The 22,003-nt window shown below is 45.4% G+C and overlaps 1 protein-coding gene across 2 annotated transcripts in view; it reads left to right on the top strand.

Moving 5' to 3' along the window:
- The window catches only part of DPP3 (dipeptidyl peptidase 3), an 83,367-nt gene that overhangs the window by 5,352 nt on the left and 56,012 nt on the right, over window positions 1-22,003 (top strand). The window contains exons 1-2 of one of the 2 annotated variants that reach the window (XM_068259519.1): window positions 10,171-10,232; window positions 15,268-15,560. In XM_068259519.1, the coding sequence (XP_068115620.1) occupies window positions 15,288-15,560 (273 nt within the window). In that variant the 5' untranslated portion in view covers window positions 10,171-10,232; window positions 15,268-15,287. Of the gene's footprint in view, window positions 1-10,170; window positions 10,233-15,267; window positions 15,561-22,003 lie in introns of those variants that run through there. The other variant, XM_068259518.1, reaches the window with a different exon arrangement.

The raw sequence follows: 22,003 nt of genomic DNA, 5'->3' as shown, positions 1-22,003 counted from the left end.
CCACCTGGATCTTCTGCTATGAGTCCAGGTACTTGAGCCAATCGGGCGTAGTGCGCATGCACACACTCCGCCGCCAGGAGCCTACTACACCTGTGCAGCACTATTGCGCAGGTGCAGAATGTTCCTGGCTGTGGGAGCGGCATGCGGCCGGACAGCGCTGACTGGCCGAATTACCAGGACTCATATCAGAAGATCTGGGTGGTGGAGGACAGCGAGGGACTGATTAGCCTGAAGGGGGCTGGAGGAAGCCCCAGGTATGTATAAAACTTTACTTTTCATCCGTCTCAGGTACCCTTTAATTTGTAGTCACCAAACCAAATTTTAACAACATATCAAATTATTTGATTTAATCAGCAAAGAGAGTGCATACATTTGCATAAATCAGCATCAGTGCAGAATTATTTCCATCTCATTGACCATCTCTATTAGTGACACAGCTACACATCAGGCTTTATTCTTACAGCATAGATGTTATTTAGTATATATAAGAGATTCCTGTGTACACATCAGATATGTATATCTGACCTTAAAAATACAGGGACTGCTTTATTGAAGCAGCACAAGTAACTAATTTTGATTGGTTTGTTTCATTTTTGTGGACTAAGCACAGCTATTACTGTATATATACTGTCTATATATTTTTTTTTAATGACTATTATCTGAGAAATAGAACATTTTATCATATTTTCTATTTTAATTACAGTTACAAATTCATTAGAAGTCGGAGTCGGTGCATTTTTTCCCGACTCCGACTCCAGGCACCCAAAATTGCCCGACTCCACGACTCCGACTCCACAGCCCTGATAAGGACCTTCTTAAATCCTAGGTAATAGTGGCAATTTAGTATGAATTTCTAGAGCTGCACTACAGTTAAGAAAAGTGCAAATCCTTCCCTAAACTGGCGCAAATTAAGAAGTGCTTGATAGCAGTTCTACAGATGTAGAACTGCAGGCTAGACATGACTGCAGAGTGCAGGCTAGACATGATTTGTGTGGTGCTCCTCCCACCGGCTGAATTCCTCCTCAGAGCCTGCTGCTATCAATACAGCAGATGTATTGATTACCTCAGCAACAGCAATTCCCCTCACACTCTGCACTGTCTGAGAGACCTTCCTAACTCATCCTATTTTACAACAGTTTTAGAAGGAATCTGCACTATAATGATTTCTTAAGCTGCCTGAGACAGTTCTGCACGGATTTCTAAAAACCTACCAATGTTTTGTCTCAGACACTCTTGATAAATCTGGCCCACAGACATGTATCGTGGGAGACATACTATACTCACTCCAACCTGAATTATCACAAATTCCTTCTGTTTTTAAAGGACACATCCGAGCACTGTGTAAAGAAAAAAAATGCACTTACCTGGGGCTTCCTCCAGCCCCTGCCAGCTGTCCTGTGCTCACGCTGCAGCTCCACTCCACACTGGTGGTCCAGGGTCCCCTCTGGTGCAAGATGCCTACTGCACCTGCACGAGCGGCTCTGAGTCGTACTGACGTCATCCGAACTGTACTGCACAGGCGCAGTACAGTCCAGATGACGTCATTGCGACTCACTGAGCCACATGGTGAGGCGCAAGGGGCTGGAGGAGGCCCGAGGTAGCAAAGAAAAGCGTCTCATATTGTTTTCCAGTACAAGAAGAGATATAAAATAAGCAGTTGTATGCAATAGAGCGTCTCTGAGCTATTGGACCCAACTTGGGTCGAATACAGTCCTGTTTTCTGTAGCACATAAACAGCCCAGAAACAGTGAGAGACAGCTTGGGATAGGTTTTACTGCAGGGAAGTTCAAAGGGTCATTAGTAGGGGGTATTTAGTTAGATTACAACGGCGGGGGATGAGACGATTTAAAGAGAATCTGTATTGTTAAAATCGCACAAAAGTAAACATACCAGTGCGTTAGGGGACATCTCCTATTACCCTCTGACACAATTTCGCCGCTCCTCGCCGCATTAAGTGGTTAAAAACAGTTTTAAAAGGTTTGTTTATAAACAAACAAAATAGCCACCAAAACAGGAAGTAGGTTGATGTACAGTATGTCCACACATAGAAAATACATCCATACACAAGCAGGCTGTATACAGCCTTCCTTTTGAATCTCAAGAGATCATCTGTGTGTTTCTTTCCCCCTGTTCTCATGCACTGAAGTTTCAGGCTGCTCGTTTCTTCCTGCAAACAGCTTTGCCCTTGTCTGTAATTCTTCAGTATGTGAAAGCCCAGCCAGCTCAGAGGACGATTTATCCAGCTTGTAAAAGATAAGAGAGAAGAGAGAAGCTGCACTAATCTAAATAATACACAGGCAGTGTGCATAGAGGGGCCTGGAAGGGGGAGTTCATAGCAGAACCACAACACTGAAGAACTTGGCAGCCTTCCAGACACAGGCCGACAAGTCTGACAGGGGAAAGATACATTGATTTATTACAGAGACTGTGATAGTAGAAAGTGCTGCAGTAAGCTAGAACACATTAGAATAGCTTTTGGAACTTGTAGGATGATAAAAAAACAGGATGCAATTTTTGTTACGGAGTCTCTTTAAGTAGGGCAGTAATGTTAAACACATTTTAAAAATAAAAACAGGATTTTTACAAGACTTCAGCTTCTCTTTAACCAGTTCGCATTCAGTCGTTTTTCGCTTCATGCATCCGAACAATGTTCACCTCCCATTCATTAGCCTATAACTTTATTACTACTTATCACAATGAACTGATCTATATCTTGTTTTTTCACCCACCAATTAGGCTTTCTTTGGGGGGTACATTTTACTAAGAGCCACTTTACTGTAAATGCATTTTAAAAGGAAGAATAAGAAAAAAACGGAAACAAATCATTATTTCTCACTTTTCGGCAATTATAGTTTTAAAATAATACATGCCTCCATAATTAAAACCCACGTATTGTATATGCCCATTTGTCCCGGTTATTACACCATTTAAATTATGTCCCTAACACAATGTATGGCGACAATATTTTATTTGGAAATAAAAGTGCATTTTTTCCGTTTTGCATTCATCACTATTTACAAGCTTATAATAAAAAAAAAAAAGAAATATTTCATCTTTACATAGATATTTAAAAAGTTTAGACCCTTAGGTAAATATTTGTGTTTTTTTTTTTTTTTATTGTAATGTTTTTTTGTTTTTTTTAATTAAACATTTTCTGTGGGTATTTTTGGGAGGGTGGGATTGAAATTGTATTTTTTTTTGTAAATATACGTGTATTTTTATTTTTATTTAACATTTAGATGTAGTTTACTTTTTGGCCACAAGATGGCAGCCATGAGTTGTTTACAGTGATGTCACTCTAAGCGTACCACGTACGCTTAGAGCGACATAGGAAGCAGAAAAAGCGTAGCTTCCGAGAGAAGCTGTCGCTTTTTCTGCGGGGGAGAGGAATCAGTGATCGGGCACCGTTGCCCGATTCACTGATTCACTGGCTAACAAACGGCCGGCCAGGAGCGCGCGTGCACGTGCGCGATCGGCCGCGTGGACGCGCAGGAGCGCACATGGCTTCCTGGACGTGAGTTTCACGTCCAGGAATGTCAAATAGTTAAAATAGTATGGTTTCAGAACTGGAACTGTGACAGAATGATGCAATGTTATTTAAAAAAAAAAAAAAAAAACTATACATTATAACTAAAAAATGAGTTTATTTTCTTTGCTACTAATGTTCTATTCATTATCCGTACTACACATATAATTCGTTATATCATAAGGTTTTTTTTCACTTCAGAGAAGCAAATTGTGACCATTTCATCAGATGGGGAGCAGACCTTTTCCCACTGCCCTGTTGGCTGCATCACCTGGCAGTCTATCATCATGCGACCCTAAAGGCAGATGTCAGGTGGAGGGGGAACAATGTAGCAGTGTTCTCCCATCTCAGGATAGCATCTGGTCCTTACTGTGACCCGATGCCTGCAGCAGCAATGTGGGGGGAGCTATGAGTTGACATTCTCTCACCACCTCAAATGGGCTCCTACAATCTAGTGGTTGTACATTTGCTTTGAACTAGCTCTGTCATTATATACTGTATAAGACTACTTTTTTAACCCTTGAAATTCTTCTGAAAAGTCAGGGGTCTTCTTATACTCCGAGTGTCATTGATACCGGGTGATACGCCCTATCCTGTTACCGACACTCAGATCTCGCTGCTGAGGACTGTAGTGAAGTGGTGCAGGCGCACATGTGCGAGATCTGAGAGGCAAATAGGATACAAGGGTGGGCCAGAAGCGTGAAAGAGGCGTGTTTTATGGGCACAGCGCAATCTATTCTTCCATATGGCTCTGATAAACGGAGAACTGACCATACCACTTAGAGAGAAGGAGAGTTGACCAATCCAAACAGTCAATCGCCTATATACTGGGTACCACATACAGTACAGCACCAGTAGTTGTTCATACATAGCACCAGTACATGATGTTTTGTTTTGTTTTTTATTTGGTGTGTGTTGGATGAGGGTTAGTCTTATATGGCGAGTATATCCCTAACTCTCTATATATTAACTGGAAAAGTTGGGGGGGGGGGTCGTCTTATACGCCGGAATATTCGGTAAGTCTCAGTAGAGTGTTGCACCTTAGAGTTATACGATACTAGACAATTGGGCTCATTTTGAGAACAGGCGCTGGAATGTATTCCTGCCTGCAAGTACACGGCTCACATGGATGCAGATACCCAGGGCTTTTATTAGATAGGTTCTCGCTAAGGATGGCTTGGGAAGCCTTATAGAATCCACAGGCTTCCCTCTTCTTAGGTAAATGGTTATTATTTTTTGTTTTGTCTTGTTTTAGAGGGCACCTGTAACAAAAAGAAAAAAGTTCCACGGGGGGGGGGGGGGGGGGGCCTTACTCACCTACCTCGGAAGGGGGAAGCCTCCGGGTCCCAATGAGGCTTCCCCCTACCCGGTAGCTGCAAGCAGTCCAGCGCTGGCTCCCTTGATAAGTGATAATTTATTTACCTTTCCTGGCTCCAGCGGGGGCGCTGCTGCGGCTTTCCCCACGGAGATAGGTGAAAATAGCCGATCTCTGGCGGGTCCGCTCTACTGCGCAGATGCAGGATACTTGCACCTGCGCAGTAGAGCGGCCCGACAGCGATCGGCTATTTTCACCTATCTCCGAGTGGAGAGCCGATACTGCGTCTAGGTTGGAGCCGGGAAGGTAAATATTTACGGTACATCCTCACTGTTCGGGGAGCTTTATCGCTGCTGCCGTGGGGCCGAGGAGGACGGGGGAAGCCTTGATAGGATCCGAAGGCTTCCCCCACCCGAGGTGAGTAACCCCCAGGGGAGGTTTTTTTCCGTTACAGGTTTTCTTTAACTTGGTGATGTCTCGGGTACACTTTAAAGGTAACCTGAATTGAGGGATATGGGAGCAGGATTGCCACCTCATCCCTTTAAAGAGACTCTGTAACAAAATTTTGAGCCTTATTTTTTCTATTCTATAAGTTTCTATACCTGTTCTGATGTGGTCTGTCTTACTGCAACCTTTTCTAGTTGCACTGTCTCTGTAATAAATCTTATCTTCTTTCCTCTGTCGGGCTGAGGCTGGATTGTGTGGAATGTGCAGCACTGCTTGTCATTGGCAGAAGCTTTACACACACCCTCCAAGCTCTGCATGAATCACACAGTAAGCTGTTCTCAGCCTATGATACTCTGGTTAGAAGCCAGTCATTTGTTTGTAAACACTGCCTAAAACTGTTAATTACAAGCCAGGATTGCAGCAGGGAGTGACAGAAACAGCACAGAGGGGCTCAGGGGAACATAAGGAATAGAATGGTATACATTTTATTGTAAGAATATTAGAGTACAGATTCTCTTTAAATCCCGGCGCGTATGAATTATACAGGTTCTTGGGCTACTTGCACATAATTCGTGCCTAAACTGCATCTAACTGGCTACAAGGCATGTATAGTTCATGTGTGCTGGTATTTAAAGCTAGTTGGCAAACCTATATTGGAGGCTGCCACATTTATTTCCTTTTAAACACTACAGTTTCCTGGCAGCCCTGCTGATCTCTTTGGCTGCAGTATTGTCTGAAACAACCATGCAGCCTCCATATCCCTACCTACAGTGCCTAGCACACAAATAACTAGGCTGTGTTTTTTTTTCCTTTCTCTGCCTGAAAGGGCTAAATATCAGGTATGCAAGTGGCTGACTCAGGCAGGAAGTGACTACAGTGTGACCCTCACTGATGAGAAAGCGCCCCCCCCCCCCTTGTGTTTTTTTTTTTTTGTTTTGTTCTTTAAATCTCTTGCTCTCTCAAGCCATTTTCTGCTAGTAAAGTTGGAATTTCTTATCAGTGAGGGAGACACTGTAGTCACTTCCTGGTTGAGTCAGGACTGAGTCAGCCACTTACATACCTGATATTTAACTCTTTCAGGCAGAGAAAGGAAAAAAAAAACACAGCCTAGTTATTTGTGTGCTAGGCACTGTACATACACATGTCTATCTCATCATGTCACATCACTTCGGGTATCCTTTAAGGTAGACAAACTGTTACAAACTTGAAGGGAGTTAATGATGAAAATTGCCTAGGACCAGTTTGCATGCAGTGAAAATCACATGTCAAAATGAGTAGTAGTTCCAGAGATTCCACATATGCAGATTTTCTGTTACAAATAGCGAAACTAATGCTAGGCATACACCTAGCCAATTATGCGCCTGGCTGGATGCCGGCGCGTGCGCGCGGATCGATCCCTGCCGGTGCTGCTTATCACCCGCTCGATTCCCTGCTATTGTCCGCCAGCGGGGATCGAGCAGGGAATCTATCTGGCAGGTCATCGGACCTGTCGGATCAGCGGCTCGATTGATAAGGGCTGAAAATGCTGTGTATGCCCGGCATAACAGCTTTCACCTTGTATTACTGGTCTTTCAAGCTCTGCAAAGTTGCTGGGTTCAGTGTTTCTCAGGACACTAGCCATTATTGTATTCAAAAAGGTAAACTGTATTACTGTAATGATTTTCTGTCATTTGCAAGCATGTAATTGTAAAGGTGTCCATTCATCTAGCCATGTATTGGGCAGATTGACCAAGAGACAGATCTGCCCACGTCGGCGGCCGTGGCGTGTAAAACCTCACCTGTCCCAGTGCCGCGACTTTCGTCATCCTCCACTGTCAGCCCTGCCCTATCACTGAAGACACTTCACTGTATCACTTACTGTAAAGGTGGCCATTATCTATAGATTTGCCGGCCGATCGACCATCAGATTCGATAATTATTTAATCTGATGAAAAAAACCGGTGCTGCCAAAAGCATGCCTGGTCGATGATGCGACCAATTTTGGCATCTATCGATAAGACGTGCTACAAAATCTTGTGCCCACATGCTCGTTCGGGTGCATGGCAGAAATGGCGTACGATAATCAGTGCATATCTAACGAACCCCCCCCCCCTCCCAAGTGCAGTTTTACTTGTCTGGTGTCCTCACTCCTGCACTGTGTCCTCACTCCTCTTCCAGATGTACGTACCACCTGCTATAATGCAATGTGCCAGCAACCACATGGGCTGCGAATTCAGTAGAGGAGTGAGGAAACAGCGGTGGACAGCAGCGGGTAAAGTATAACTGCACGGGGCACTGGGGAGTACATGTACACTAGGGGGGGCAGAAGGCGGCAAGACAGTGTCACAAGGCAGATTGGCAAAAGATTTCATGCTGAAATCAGTCAGGAATCAGCCTGTGGTTAATGGCGGCCAACAGATTCGATCAGAGAAAGATCTGTCTGTTGGTGAATTGGCCACCAAAATTGCATGATGTGTGGGTACCTTAAAGTGAACCAGAGACAAAGCACCCTCATGTATTTTACCATATATATCAGTTGGAACATTAGTGAAAACACCTACCCTGCTCCCTGTTTTATCCTTCACTGCTCGCCTGCTTGTTATCAGCCCTGATAAAATCCCCGACTGAGCATTCAGTCTGGCTTTGCTCAGGAATCATAGCTGAGTCTGTCTTCTCTGATGTCTTTTCAAGCCCAAGCCTGCCCCCTTCTGGCTCTGCTCAGGAATCATTGTAGCTGACTCATTATAGCAACACCAGACTGAATGCTCAGTCTGGGATTTTATCAGGGCTGATAACAAGCAGGCTGAGCAGTGAAGGATGAAGGAAAACAGGGTAGGTGTTTTCATTAATGTTCCCACTGATATATATGGTAAAATACATGAGGGTGCTTCGTCTCTGGTTCACTTTAACTCTCCTATTTGGTGAAAATGGGGTAATCTGAACTTCCCTACTGGTCTATGAAGCTATCCATAGACCAGTGGACCAGCAGAGAGGCTTGGGATATAAAAGGAGGAAGGCCAAGGTCTTCTTACAATGTGATTTAACCTCCTTAGCGTTCTGGACGAGCCGAGCTCGTCCAGAGACGCAGGAGGGTGCCGCTCAGGCCCTGGTGGGCCAATTTTAATAATTTTTTTTTTTAAACACGCAGCAAGCACTTTGCCCCCCCCCCCCCCTAGACCCCGTGCGCTGCCTGGCCAATTAGTGCCAGGCAGCGCTGAGGGGTTGATCGAGACTCCCTATGACGTCACATGGCGATGGGGGAAGCCCTGACAGAGATACCGTTCAGAACGGGATCTCCTGACGGCCATCATCGCCGGCGGCGATCGGAAGGGTGGGTGGGATTCCGCTGGGAGGGGGGAGTATCATGTAGCTAGCGCTAGGCTAGCTACATGATTTAAAAAAAAATAAGTTTAAAAGACCATGCGCAGCCGTGCTGCTGCGCATTATCAGAACGCCAGGGAGGTTAAAGTACATCTGAATCAATGTAAAAGCCAATAAAATAACCTCAAGCAGAGGGAAGTCTCTGAGTGGTCCAGAGGTTTTCTGGATCCTCCTACGGTCCAACATCCAGCGCAGGATCCCTCTTTACCCATTCAACTAGCTTCAGTCAATTGCTTATGTCTAGCCTTGTGCACCACCTTGGGTGAGCATATATTGACTGAGCATGCTCGAGTAAGGTCTGTGCATGCCCAGTAGAATGAAGCGCTCGTGCACAGAGGAAAGAACCTGTGCATGAGTGGCTTATTTGTACTGGGCATGCCCTGGTCTGTCTTACCCATGCCAAGTCCCAATGTGCTTGTCTACCGCCAGGAGCGCGGCCAGAAGATGAACAGGGAACTTGTGCTGGAATTGTGGGTGCTAAATGGTTCCTGGAAGCCTCTGGACCTTCCAGAGGCTTCCAACTACTGAGGTAAGTGCAGTAGATCCAGAATGCGGTAACCAGTACTCTCACAAAACCAGATAAAAATCCTGCCGCACTCAAAGTATTTATACAGCAAACCGTGTAAAGGCAAATACACACATACAGCTATCTTCCAAACTTGTCTGTTGGATAAGTTGGGCGTGTGTACGGCTGGCAAACAACCAGATGACAAACTGATAACAGGTTGTTTGCCAGATCCAACCGGTGGATCAACCTGCCCAACTATCATGCAAGTTGGAACGTGTGTTCAAGTCTTTTGAACAACTTTGTTGTTTTTGAATGTGGACATGTTGTGCAGTTTGTCATTTAGCTTGTGCACATATTTGAGTTGGTTGGCATGTGTGTACGTACTTGTCATACTAACAACTTGTTGTATCTAAGTCCTAAGGATCGCACAACATTGTGAGTGTGGTCGGTGCTGGAACCCAATGGCAATTCGTACAGTAAATCGTGAAGAAGGTTCCACACGCAACCAAGTTCAGGAACTTTGCACTTTGCACTTTTATTATCCCATCACACACCAATACAGCATCTGACTGTTATTGTTAATTTAGGCAATAACAGTCAGATGCTGTATTGGTGTGTGATTTGATATTAAAAGTGCAAAGTTACTGAACTTGGTTGTGTGCAGAGCCTTCTTCACGATTTATTGTTGTGTGGTTGGTCACGTTGTGCATTAAGTTGGCTGTGTGTATGAGCCTTAAAGAGGAACTCCAGTGAAAATAATGTAATAAAGTGCTTCATTTTTACAATAATTATGCATAAATGATTTAGTCAGTGTTTGCCCATTGTAAAATCTTTTAAATCCCTGATTGACATTCTGACATTTATTACATGATGACATTTTTACTGTTGGCAGGTGATGTAGCTGCTGCGTGGCTTTTTGGCAGTTGGAAACAGCTATTTCCCACAATGCAGCAAGGTTCACAGACAGGAAACTGCCAGTAGTACGTACTCAGTTTCTTGTAGGAGGGGTTTCACCACAATATTAGTCATACAGTGCTCCCTGATGGCCTGTTTGTGAAAAGGAATAGATTTCGCATGTAAAAGGGGGTATCAGCTACTGATTGGGATAAAGTTCAATTCTTGGTCGGAGTTTCTCTTAAAAGGGAAGGCCCAAGCAAAATAAAAAATCAGTTTCACTTACCAGGGGCTTCTACCAGCCCCATGCAGCCATCCTGTGCTCTTGTAGTCACTCACTGCTGCTCCAGTCCCCTGCTGGCAGCTTGCCGACCTCGGGGGTCGCATTGCGTACATTTTTACGCATTCCCGCTAGTGCAGGAACATTAACACATACATTTTTACGCGTTAGTGATGCAACGCGTACAAATTTACGCATTAAACCAGTCGGCAAGCTGGCAGCGGGGGACTGGAGCAGCAGTGAGTGACTACAAGAGCACAGGATGGCTGCATGGGGCTGGTAGAAGCCCCAGGTAAGTAAAACTCATTTTTTATTTTGCTTGGTCCTTCCCTTTAAGGCTGGATCCACACTTGTATATCAGTTTTCTGCGTCCGTTTCCTGCATCAGTTGCCTGACAGTGCTATATTGCTGTCAGTTGTTTTTTCTGCATGTGAAAAATGCATCCAAGAGCGATCTAGCCCATTGATTAACAATGGTTCTCAGTTTTCCTGTGCAGAAAATGCACAGAAAAACTGACGAGTGGAGACAGGCCATACTAAAAAATGTGGTCTTCACTTCCGTTCACACATCAGCTTTTCTATGCGTTTTCTTTTCTGCACAGGAAAACTGAGAACAAATGTTAATCAATGGGCTAGCTCACGCTTGAATGCATTTTTCACATGCAGAAAAACAATTGACAGCAATGCAGCACTGTCAGGCAACTCATGCAGAAAACTGATAGGCCCCATTCATACTTGAAAGCGCAAAACGTTTTGAGGGTTTTTCGTTTTTTTTTTTCCTGCGATTTCATGTGGAAAAATCACTGGACACTGCAGTGATTTTCGCTTCTATAGCACTGAAACACGATTGCCGGGAAATTGCCTAAAAATTGAGCAGGCTACGCGTTTGAGTTTTGCAATTAACGCAAATTGCCCAAGTAAGAACGAGCCCTTAGGGTATTAAAGCACTAGCGCTTGAGCGTTTTGCCGAAAACACTTGTTTTTTCCGTTTTCTGTGCGCATTTTTCTGTACACCAAGTGTGTTTCTATTCACCATTATTTTTTTTTCCCCGGTCAAAAAAACACATTAAGGGCTCAAACGTTGCGTTAGATGCGACATTAAGATCGAATAACGTGCCCCTAACGTACCGCATGTGAGCTTTGAAGTTGGACATTATATAGAGCCGCGTTATGCGTCTCTTGATGCATACTATCGGCCGAAAACGGCGCATGCGGCAAAAGACTGTGGAGACCACGTGATCGGAACACTCCGCATCACGTGGTCCCGCCAGCCAATCGTAGCCGCTCCAGGAAGTAAACACCACAGTGCAGTGAATATTAGTTAGCCATGTGGCAAAAAAAAAACAAAACAAAAAAAACCCAGACATTACTGAGCATGTGCAAACAGTATAACACAGCAACATACGAGTATAACGCACAGCATGCTGCACGTTCATTTACTGTGCAGCGTTATACTCCAACGCAGCGTGGGCACTGTGAACAGCCCATTGATTTTTCATTGCTGTGCGTTGGGGTGCGTTACAGGCTGCTCTAACGTGCGCCTGTAACGTCCCACTGTGAAGGCAGCCTAAGTGTGAACTAGCCCATTGATTAACATGAGTTCTCAGTTTTTCTGTGTAGAAAATGTGTACGAAAACAGTTAGGTGTGTTCCCTGCCTAATAGTTTTATGGTGTGAGTATAGTATGAGGTATAGTACAGTGCTAGTTACAGTAGTCCTGTTTTTAATAATGACTCTCAAGCCACCAGAAACTACATTTATCCAGCATATACTTTTCCCCGCTTTTATCTAACTTTTTTTGTTTTTTATTCAGTTCGGGTGCACCAGTGCAGTGAGGTTTGGGTCCTCCTCTTGTTTCAGCTGGAGGGTCAGTCAGGTGGGACTGTTGGACACATGAGGTGGCCATACATCTAGCAATTTGCTGGCCTGATTGACTGTCCAATCCAGTAATTTTATCTAACCGGACAAAAATCGGTGGCGTAATACATTCACATGATCGATTTGATTTGGTCGGTTTCGGGTCAAAAGCATCGATTGGACATGCTGGAAAATCTCGGTTGATCCGGTGCGCACTGGTAGTGTGCGATATCGCGACCACAGACCCCCAGCCACTGACCCCCCCCCCCCCCACACACACAGTTTTAGGGCTCGTTCCCATATAGCACGCTTTCAGCCACGCTTATGGAAACACGATCGCAGGGATATCAGACAGTACATAGACTGCACTCTCTGATGTTTCCATGCATGTGCGGCTATTATGTATTTTGTTGCGAAGTCCTTTTTAACATTTGATAAAAACGTGTTTTTCTGCTGTTTGTTGTCCATATTGTCATTCTGCTTGCTTATTACCACAAGTAACCTTATCTGTGTAAACAATGAAAGACTTCCTAGCAGAGAATAGTCCAGCGTCTTATGGAAAACTCTGCAATGTTCAGTCTAAATACAACTTTGTTTAGCCTGCAAACGGCGAACGCAAGATAATATACGGTGAACAAGATACACAGTGATACTATTAAGTGAGTTATTAACCCTTCCAGAAACCTTATGCCACCTTATGTACCGTATTTGTTTTTCTCTGTTGGCTGGGAAGGATTGGAACTTGATCGCTAGGATGGCAGTGCGTTGCCGAGGCTATACGGATGCTTCACTAACCCCTAGGCTAGTGACACTTTCTGTCGCTATGTGGGAGGGGAGAGGGCTGACGGAGGGGCACACGATGAAGAGGTGAGTGACCGATGCACTCAGCCAAGATGATCCGCCAGGCAGATCGCTTGCCTAGGCACATGCTAGATCCTTAGCAGAGGTCACCCCCGGTAGAGAACTATCTAGCGTGTGTACATAGCATCCACAAAGAGACATATACAGTAGCATGCCAAAATTGGACATTAACCCTTTCATCACCAATTTTATTTAGTAGCTTGCAAGTGCTCCAGGGAAATTTTTTTATTTTACCAAATCTTACAATTCAGATCAAGAATTAGGCCTCAGGGAGGATACATTTCAAAGCGCCGCTAGTTTGGGTGCGAGATCTTGCCAATTTGATGTTCCTGATACTAGAATATCAGTAATATTGGAATATATGTAGGGATAGGAAGTATAGTTTACATTTACCTTTGCCACCATATGTCATTGCGTGGATTTCTGGTCCCCTAAAGACTTGCACTGTGAGCACTAGTTGTGTTGAGCAGAATAATCTTCTCTCACCCAGCAAGGGAGTTAAATCTAGCAAATCAAAGTTATTTGCTACCGTTCAGTTACCCAGCTGCCTGCTAGCTGATCTGAAATTAGTGACTTTGATTTGCTAAATTGGCAATGCCTTCTGCTCATCCCCCAGTCCACAGGACAGAACATGGAGCTTGGGAGAAAAAATTGGCAAACGATCAACTGAAAAAAAATTACAAGAGATCATTTACGCCAGTGATCTGCAAACTCGGCTCTCCAGCTGTTAAAGGAACTACAAGTCCCACAATGCATTTGCCTTTATGAATTATGACTGTGGCTGTCAGACTCCTCTAAGTTTTCAGATCACTGATTTAGGGAGTCTACAGCAGTAGCGGGACAACTTCCTCTCCTCATCTACCGCCCAACCCCCCCCCCCCCCCGCCCCTTTCCTTCCTCCTTGCAGAGTCAAGTGGAGTGTAATAATATGTTAATCAACCAGTCGCAGCTTCCAGTGGAGATCTTCATGGCCACAGCGGCATCATGTGATATGCTGGCATGTACTGAGCGCGGGTCACATGACGCTGCTGTGGTCATGGAGATCTCTGGTGGAAGCTGCGATTGGGTGAGTTAAAGTGACCCTTGACACAAGTAACATATACCATACTGAAACTGCCTAGTCCCAACCCACTCCCCTCATAGTCCATGAGGTCCCTCGGCATCCTCTGGGCTCCCTCCCTTCTCCCACTGGTGGCTCCATTAGCTGCGTGTCTTAGACGGAAGTCGTGCACATCCTGTCTGTGCACCTGTCTTGCACACGCTCCCCTTGCCGTGAGCATTCTGCACATGCAATGTGCGGTTCTTGAAAGATTGAACTGCACATGCACAGAATGCTCACGGCCACAAACAAGATGGACGTGCGGACTCACCGTGCATGCACAGTTACGCACGACTCCTGGCCAAGTCCTGCAGCTAATGGAGCCACCAGCGGGAGAACAAAGGGAGCCCAGAGGATGCCCAGGGACCCCACAGACTACGGGGTTGTAGGAAGCCCCAGGTAAGTTCAGTTTGGCATTTTTTTTACTTGTGTTCAGGGCCACTTTAAACCTGTCATTACACACCTCTTCCGGCTCTGCAGGGAGGGAGGAGAGGAATCTGGCCCTCTATTGGTGAACCGGATTCAAACCACTAAGGCCTTGTTCACATTATAAATCGCCAGTGCTATTGCAAGTGCTGAGCGATTTATTCAGCTTTTTTCAAAGTGCTTTTCCTTGCGCTTTAAGCTTAGAAAAATACTTTTGTAAGCTCTTTTGCTGAGCTATTTAGATTTTCACTTCCTTCTTTGACCCGGAAAAGAATAAATACGATGTATTTATCCTTAAAAACGCACGGGAAATCGCTGTAAAAAGCACTTTTTCAAGCGTTTTGCGATTTCCCTATACCTTCCATTCAGCCAAAGCGCTCAGAAAATGGTATAGGGAGCGCTTTTGAAATCAGAAAGCGATCGGAACACTCATATGTGAACACTCTCATAGGAAATCATTGCACAAGCACTTTTAGGGCGATTTCTAAAATCGCCAGCGCTTAAAAAAAATCCGCAAACGCTCTTTAATTGGAACAAGCCTCAACAGCCCGTGTACGGATGTGGGCCGTAGTTTTCCCATCTCTGGTCTAAAGATTTGTATGTAGGTTAGGAAAAAAGGTCTGATATTTTACCTGGCAACAGGCTCTGAAAAAGCTATCACTTGTAGTTAAATACTAATTATTGTCTCCCTATCAGGTGTAACATCTACTAGCAACATGGCTGCCCCTTCTCAGTACATCCTTCCTAATGATCTACCAGTTGCCTTGCTTGATTGTGAAGAAGCCTTTTCCCTTTTGTCAGCGGATGAGAAGCTTTATACCCATTTCCTGTCTCGGGCCTCATTCTATGGTGGTTTGATAGTTCTGTTCCAGACATCGCCTGAATCTCCAGCCATATATGTTCTGCTGAACAGACTCTTCAGGGCTCAGGGACCTTCTGCACTGCGTGAAGTTGCTGTCTCCCATGGACTGGTCGATGAAGAATTCCAGGTAACCTAACTGGTTCTATCAGTTACATCTGTCTGTGTTATAAAGGTATTCTACCTGCATAATCCTGGCCATGACACCAGAGGTTATGGGAATATCAGGAATCCCTTCAGGATAGGTATTTATGACCATATGGGGTGATGTGAAAAAGCAGTTACTTTCCACTACTTTTTCCTAAACCTAACACATTTTTTTCCTGGTCCTTAATTTACTATCAAACACAGAACATTTATATCACACTTTTCTCCTGGCGGACTCAAAGCGCCAGAGCTGCAGCCACAAGGACGTGCTCTATAGGCTGTAGTAGTGTTAGGGAGTCTTGCCCAAGGTCTCCTTCTGAATAGGTGCTGGTTTACTGAGCAGGCAGAGCCAAGATTCGAACCCTGGTCTCCTGTGTCAGAGGCAGAGCCTTTCACACTATCCAGCCACTATAATACAAAACACAACCTGAGCAAACACAATCTGGGAATGCCAAGTGACGGTGGGCCCCATTTATGACTCAGGCCTTAGTCTCCCTTAAAAAAACAGCTGGATGCAGGATCACTTTAACCCTTTACATTTCTGGCCCCTTAAAGTTAGATACCTAAAGAGAGGGAAGCGTCATTATTGAGGATTCCCTCGGTATTCTGATGTCTCCTGGCAGATTGGCGACAAGGCATTGTTGCTAATCCTATCGGGGTCCTGCAGCTCCTCTTCCTGCAGCGTGGCCTGCGTGGCTCCTATTGAGGGAAGCCTCAATAGGATCCTGAGACTTCCCTTTGTTCAGGTATGTATCTCATTTTGATCCTGAGCTTTGACTCGAGATCACTTTAAACAATGCAGATTGCCTGGCTGTCCTGCGGATCCTCTGCTTCTAATACTCAGCCATAGACCCCCTGAACAAGCATGCCAATCAGAGGTTTGACTGAAGTCACTGCTGCAGCCAAAGCAGGACTGCCAGGCAACTGGTATTGGTTTAAAAGGAAATAAATATAGCATCCTCTCATATCTTTCTCACTTCAGGTGTCCTTTAACCCTTTCTGTACCAGCAGTCTCTGACCCTTTAACCTTTTGGGGACTGAGCATAGTAAATCCTACGCCGCACCTGTGGCTGTCCAACTCAGATGCAGCATAGGATTTACTCTGCTTCTGCTCCCAACATGATCGTGCACACCCGAGAGAGGAGAATAAGCTGTCATATGACAGCTGACATCTCATCTCAGTGATCAGGAGCCATCGCAATTGGCTCCTGATCACGTGATCACTACAATCGCTGGCTGATCATAGTGATCACCATTGAGCAGCGGCGGTAGGAGGGGAAGAAGAGGATCCACTCACCTTCCTGACAGTCCCCCAGCGATTGTCGCTCTGGCCGGCATCCCCGCTCGCTCTGCCGTCGGTGTCGGGTCCCGGCTTGATGACTTCATCAAGCCGCGACCCGGAACTTAACTGCAGTGCGAGCGGAGGTGCCGTCCAGAGCGGAGGGGGCTAAAGCTGCTCATCGCTGGAGCCTGGGAGGAAGTAAAGGCCGCTGGCAATACAGGGGACACCATGCCCAGCTATCTATAGTGGGGATCCGGCTGCCTAACCCTAACTGCCGACCAGGAGCAGATTTAATTGGCTCCTGACCCTGTTCATCAATGTTAGTCAGTGTGATTGGCTCACAGCAATCTCGGGGTTCGAAGCCAATAAAATCTGCTAATAAATTAAAACCAGTAGCCCTGCTTGTGCTTATGAAAAAACTTTATTGGTACAAAAATTTGCAGTCATGAGTGACTCGGTTTCCCCCAATATAAAACCACTTAAAAACACAATGGAATGGGAGGGAGCGCTCCTTCACAATATCTCGCCTGCTGCAGTTACCTAATGGTGATTGGTGGAATTTATTGTGAAGGAGCGCTCCCTCCCATTCCATTGTGTTTTTAAGTGGTTTTATATTGGGGGAAACCGAGTCACTCATGACTGCAAATTTTTGTACCAATAAAGTTTTTTCATAAGCACAGGCAGGGCTACTGGTTTTAATTTATTACATGATCTCCACTTTACCAGGAAAGCCCTCCTCCCACTTTAGGGAGTAGTGCTATTCAATGTATGGGTCAGTTCGCATTTAAGGTCTATATATATATATACAATGCAATCTGCTCTTGACCGGCTCAGGGAGCTCTGCCGTCATGCCGTCAGCAGAGTAAGGGGGATGTAGCAGCGAGAGAGTGGAGCAAATAGAGGCAGTGTGCTGCGAGGAGGATTGAAATCTACACCCTGGCAGAGATAATGTGGAAAACGGGACGTAGATTTCAATCAGCGCAGTCTGGAAGTGTTTAAGGGCTGGTTCAGACGGACGCTTGCAGAGCGCTTACAGCCAGCGTTCAGGGCTTGGTGTTAAACGCTCCCATTCAAGTGAATGGGAGCGCTTGTACCAAGCTTTCAAGCGCGTTTACACAAACGCGGCGTTTGGGTCCCGATTTTCCCTGGCGTTCAAGGAGCCCCTGGAAGCTACATGTAGCTTCCAGGGGAGGTTAACCGCGACGGCTAATGTCTCCCTAGGGGAAGAAAAAACGCGACCGCATCCAAACGCACACGAACGCTGCTGAACGCCAGCAAACGCGACGCCAGCAAACGCAACGCCTCCAAACGTCCGTCTGAACCAGCCCTAAGGCTCCCTGCATAAATGGCGGTTGATTCATCAAGCTGTGCTGCTAAAGCAGCGCAGCTTAATGTGAGTAGCGCGAGTTGTGTGCACACTATGCGCAGTAGTGCTGCGTAGAGTGCGCTGATAACTTATGCGCCCTCCACTCACATAACGCTGCTCCACTCATCCCACCCTGAGCCGCGTAGCATGCGCACACTCTCGCTGTTTAAGCTGCGCTGCTTTAGCTATGCAGCTTAATAAATCAACCCCATTGAGGGGTGCGATTGTCCTGCGGCAAGAAAGCCCGCCGTAGGACAATCGCACCATTCCCCTGCAGCAGAGTTTGATGGTGGTCATTTGCATAGCCCCACCCCATCAGTACCGTGCTTCCTGCTGGACGGTAAGCAGTTGGCTGATGGTGTAATGGTTAAAGTGACTCTGTAACAAAAATTACGTTTTTTTCTACCATCCTACAAGTTCCTAAACCTATTCTAATGTGATCTGGCTTGCTGCAGCTCTTTCTACTATAACCATCTCTGTAATAAATCAATGTATCTTTCCCCTGTCAGACTTGTCGGCCTGTGTCTGGAAGGCTGCCAAGTTCTTCAGTGTTGAACTGTTCCTCTATGCACACTCCAGTGTGTGTTTTATTTACATAAGCCAGCAGCTTCTCTGCTATCTTATCAGTGATAGAAGAGAGCTGGATAAAAATCCTCCTCTGGAGGCTGTGAAAGGAGCTTGTCTGTCACATACTAAGGAATTAACGACATAGGCAGAGCTGTCTGCAGGAAGCCTGTAATGTTCAGTGCATGAGAGAAGCTGGGGACAGAAGGTAAACACACACAAGTGATCTCTTGAGATTCAGAAGTAAGGCTGTATACAGCCTGCTTGTGTATGGATGTATTTTCTATGTGTGGACATACTGTACATCAACCTACTTCCTGTTTTGGTGGCCATTTTGTTTGTTTATAAACAAACTTTTTAAAACAGTTTTTGACTACTTTTAATGCGGCGGGGAGCGGTGAAATTGTGACAGAGGGTAATAGATGTCCCCTAACGCACTGGTATGTTTACTTTTGTGCGATTTTAACAATACAGATTCTCTTTAAGGGCTCTGCCTCTGACACAGGAGACCAGGGTTCGAATCTCGGCTCTGCCTGTTCAGCAAGCCAGCACCTATTTAGTAGGAGACCTTTGGCAAGTCTCCCTTACACTGCTACTGCCAATAGAGCGCGCCCTAGTGGCTGCTGCTCTGCTCTGGCGCTTTGAGTCCGCAAGGAGAAAAGCGCAATATAAATGTTATTTGTCTTGTCTTGTAAGTACATCACTGGATTTTGTACGATCGGCACATGTGCTCCATTGACGGTAATGTAGTTTGAGTGACTCTGACCTTGCTCTCTTCTGTGATCTTTCAGTCCTGATGGTGCAGGGATTGTTGATCGCAGTAGACTAAAGCTGAGTACACACGTACGATAACGATCGTTCAAAAACGAACGATAACGACAATCGGAACGATAATCGTGCGTTCAAAAAATGTGAACGATCGTTTTTGTGAACGATAACGATCGTTATCGTTCAATCGGACCGATCCAACCCGGCGGATTTTTTCGAAAGATAATCGTTCAATCGTTGCAGTGTGTACAAAGATCGTCCGATAACGCATGTTCTTATTGCCTGTCATAACGTCACTTCCGTTTGCGCACGCATTTTTTTATCGTTCGTCGTTCAGTACTTTATACTTATATCGTTCACGTGTGTACACAATCGTTCATTACGAACGATCTTTTCAGTCTAATTTGAATATCGTGTAAACGTCACGAATCGTTCGTAACGAACGATCTTTATCGGACGTGTATACGAACCTTTAGGGCCCTTTCACACAGTCTGTTGCAATAATTGCAGCGCAACTTAGCCGAAAAGACGCACCATACGTTACCGTTGCGGTACGCCCATATAGTAAGAAATAGAGTATAACAAGTGTACCTCACTGCTACTGTAAACACACGTTACTCAAATAACATACAGCATGCCTGCGTTACTACGTTGCAACCCATTGCACTCAATGTGGCATGCTGTCAGGGAGACACCGTCTTACCTGCTCCCACACAGCTGTGGGGATGGTTACGCTAGGATTCCTGCGCAGTATGCGCCAGATGACCTGAGCACGCAGGCAGGGCCGTAGCAATAGTGGGTGCAGAGGTTGCGACCGCATCGGGGCCCTTGGGCCAGAGGAGCCCTCCCTCAACTTCAGCACTCTATTGGTCCTGTGCTCTTAATAATCATTTCTATAGATACTTTGAATAGTGGTAATCATTAATAAACTGTTCCCCATCCCCTTCCTGCACCTCTGACACTGTAGTTGCCATTGGCAGGTTTTGGTGCACCGAATCCATTATGTATAGAGTGCATAGGGGGCCCCAATGTAAAACTTGCATCTGGGCCCACAGCTCCTTAGCTACGCCACTGCACAGGCGTAGAAGAGCTGACCCTGCCGGTGGGTAGCGATCCTTACAGTCTGCTGCATCGAGGGACTGACACTGCTGCTCGGGGCTGCGGGGAATTCCAGGTGAGTACAAAATAGATGTTCAAGTTGGCATCGGAAGCCCTTTAAGAGCTAAAATGCACGTACTATGACAGCCCAAGGCCCTCCTCCTCCCCCCCCCCCTTTTTTTTTTTTATACATACACCAGCAACAGCTGACTACTTTATTTAGTAAGGAAGCACTGTGGCAGCTCTGGAAAGCATACTGTGGCTCAGTGAGCTGGTGGAAGCAGAGTACTCCTCAGGCCACACAATGAGGCTGTTCCCATCCACAGATGACACAATCTCTTAGCAGTCTTTGCAAAGGCAAAAAACTTTCAGAAAGGGGGTGTGGCTAACCGACAACCTGGATATTGTGGTTAAAGTGCTCAGTTCCTAGATGTTTTTGTCCTGCTACTCTGCTTGTGCTGAAAGTTTGGGCTTTAATTTTACACTGGAGGTCTGCTTTAAATCATGAAAGGACTTAAGGGGTGCTGATCTGTGTTTATGGCCATTTTCAAATCAAAAATGCACTTTATCTTTACAAGAAAAGCCAGAGGACATATTTGGGGCATAAGAAATGAAAACTTCAAGGCCAGACAGTAGTGAGATATCTTCTAATAATTTTCTTATAATTTTCTCATACTAGTCTTGGATAATATGATTCATTTGGCCCTGCGCTTTTCCTCGAACCTTTAGCTACATCATATTCCGTGTATTTCTTTCTGAATGTGAGAATAGAGGGTAATTGAAATGCTTTCGCCACTCAGCTCCGTTAAGAATGCGCTGTTAGAGGAAGGCCCCCACCTTTTTACCAATCAATGCCTCATTCTGCGTGTAACTGGCAGGGGAGGGAGTGCATTGTAGCTGGGTGAGAACTCGCTGTTCTAGTGACTGATGCAGGCTTCTTAGTAGTGTACTTCCTAGAAGGGGAAAATAGACCTCTTCTATACCCGACAACAACCCTTCCTGGTAGCATTTATTGGACTTGATTCACTAAACTGTGATAACTCCTGGCACGGCCACGCTAGCGTTTTTGCTTGCATTTCCGCGCGCAATCGCGAATTTTTTGCGTGCGAAAATTTGCGATTAAAAATTCTAGCGCGGCCGTGCTATGAGTTATCATGGTTTAGTGAATCAAGCCCATTGTGTGTGGTGAATATGGTCAAGGCAGGCCTGGTACTTGTCTGCAATGATGGGATTATTTATAGTAACTTCATAATGAGAGAATATGGAGGCTGCCATAGGTAATCTGCTTAAAAATCCGCTTGTTTCAGCGCTTGCACTCTACGGTGAGGCAAAGGTAATGAAGGTAAAC

This window comes from Hyperolius riggenbachi, chromosome 11 (assembly GCF_040937935.1).
Source record: "Hyperolius riggenbachi isolate aHypRig1 chromosome 11, aHypRig1.pri, whole genome shotgun sequence".
NCBI lineage: Eukaryota > Metazoa > Chordata > Amphibia > Anura > Hyperoliidae > Hyperolius > Hyperolius riggenbachi.
This window is presented reverse-complemented; position numbering and strand designations above follow the sequence as displayed.